Below are 1,175 nucleotides of genomic sequence, written 5' to 3'. Positions count from 1 at the left end.
ATAATATTATAAACTTTACGATAACATTTCATCTTATATTGATATGCACAAGCAACAATTACTCTTATTCTCTCATCGCAGAATAGTTTGTCGCCAATATAACAATATTGCGATACCATAAATAATACTTTAATACGTTTGTTGTTAATTAAATGTTATCACTTATATAAAGGAACCTTAGAAAATGGAACAACAAGAAATAAGAAACTCGAAATATGATCGCAACTTACAGTAATTCGAATAGGGGCCTTAATAACCGCTAATTCCCGTCGTACCACGTGAGTCAAAGCAACAGATGCATGCTTAGTAGCGGGATACAAATTAAAGTCAGGAAAATCATCCGCAGCGTTCAGCAATAAATAATGGCCTAAAACACTGCACGTCAAAAGTTCATATAGCGCACAGTGAATTTTGTAGAAAGATTTTTCGCAAACCTTTTCTTGTGGTCTACGAAAAACCCAGAAAACGTTTGCCTTTCGAATAAATTTATTTATTCCAAAGATTTGCGGCACTTATTCAGTCATTGTTAACGTACGAATCATAGGTAACAATACCTGTTGATATTGAAAACATGTCCTTCGACGTTTCGTTTGCGCATCGAACGCACCGCTTTGTTGATACACACAGCGACTGCGGCGACATTAATATTTAACAGTTTTTCAAATGCCTTCCTGTCGCTCTCTGCAAGTATAATTTATGGAATTTTTTTAAATGCACCAACGCGACGGAAGAAATCTAAGTCTTTTATTGTAATAGTGTCAGCGTATCTCCCAGCGAGAAAACACCCTCTCTGTCAAGAGGCCGTTGTGTTTTTCAGCGACCTTAGCTAGCACTTCCCGATCGGGAAACTATATTTTTAAACGAGACATTTAATCAGCTCTCGAATTCTTCAAATGTACCGCGAGATTAAACGCGTTGATAGCTACGAGTCCTCTATAAATCTATATATTGTATATTCATCCTTTTTTTACAATAGTCGTTTTTTTCCCAAAACAACTTTGTAAATGTATAAATTGACAGTTTCAAATTAATATTAATTTGAAATCAGTAGCGTAATATTGAAATTAAATGTCCATGCAACACATATTATATTTTGTATAGTTGAGCACAGAGAGAGAGAGAGAGAGAGAGAGAGAGAGAGAGAGAGAGAGAGAGAGAGAGAGAGAGAGAGAGAG

General features: G+C 35.7%; 1 protein-coding gene across 1 annotated transcript; it reads right to left on the bottom strand.

The window, feature by feature from the left end:
- Positions 1-21: 21 nt before the first annotated feature.
- On the bottom strand, positions 22-927 carry LOC105566743 (dehydrogenase/reductase SDR family member 11-like). The gene is made up of 2 exons (XM_012021028.1): positions 555-927; positions 22-375 (listed from the first exon to the last, which is right to left on the bottom strand). Exons 1-2 carry the CDS (start codon positions 596-598, stop codon positions 159-161), a joined length of 261 nt encoding a protein of 86 aa, XP_011876418.1. The 5' UTR covers positions 599-927; the 3' UTR covers positions 22-158.
- Between the last annotated feature and the right edge of the window lie 248 nt (positions 928-1,175).

This window comes from Vollenhovia emeryi, unplaced genomic scaffold (assembly GCF_000949405.1).
Source record: "Vollenhovia emeryi isolate VEMERY1.0 unplaced genomic scaffold, V.emery_V1.0 DF950681.1, whole genome shotgun sequence".
Classification (NCBI taxonomy): domain Eukaryota; kingdom Metazoa; phylum Arthropoda; class Insecta; order Hymenoptera; family Formicidae; genus Vollenhovia; species Vollenhovia emeryi.
The sequence above is the reverse complement of the archived record's forward strand: the minus strand, read 5'-3'. Positions and strand labels throughout refer to the sequence as shown.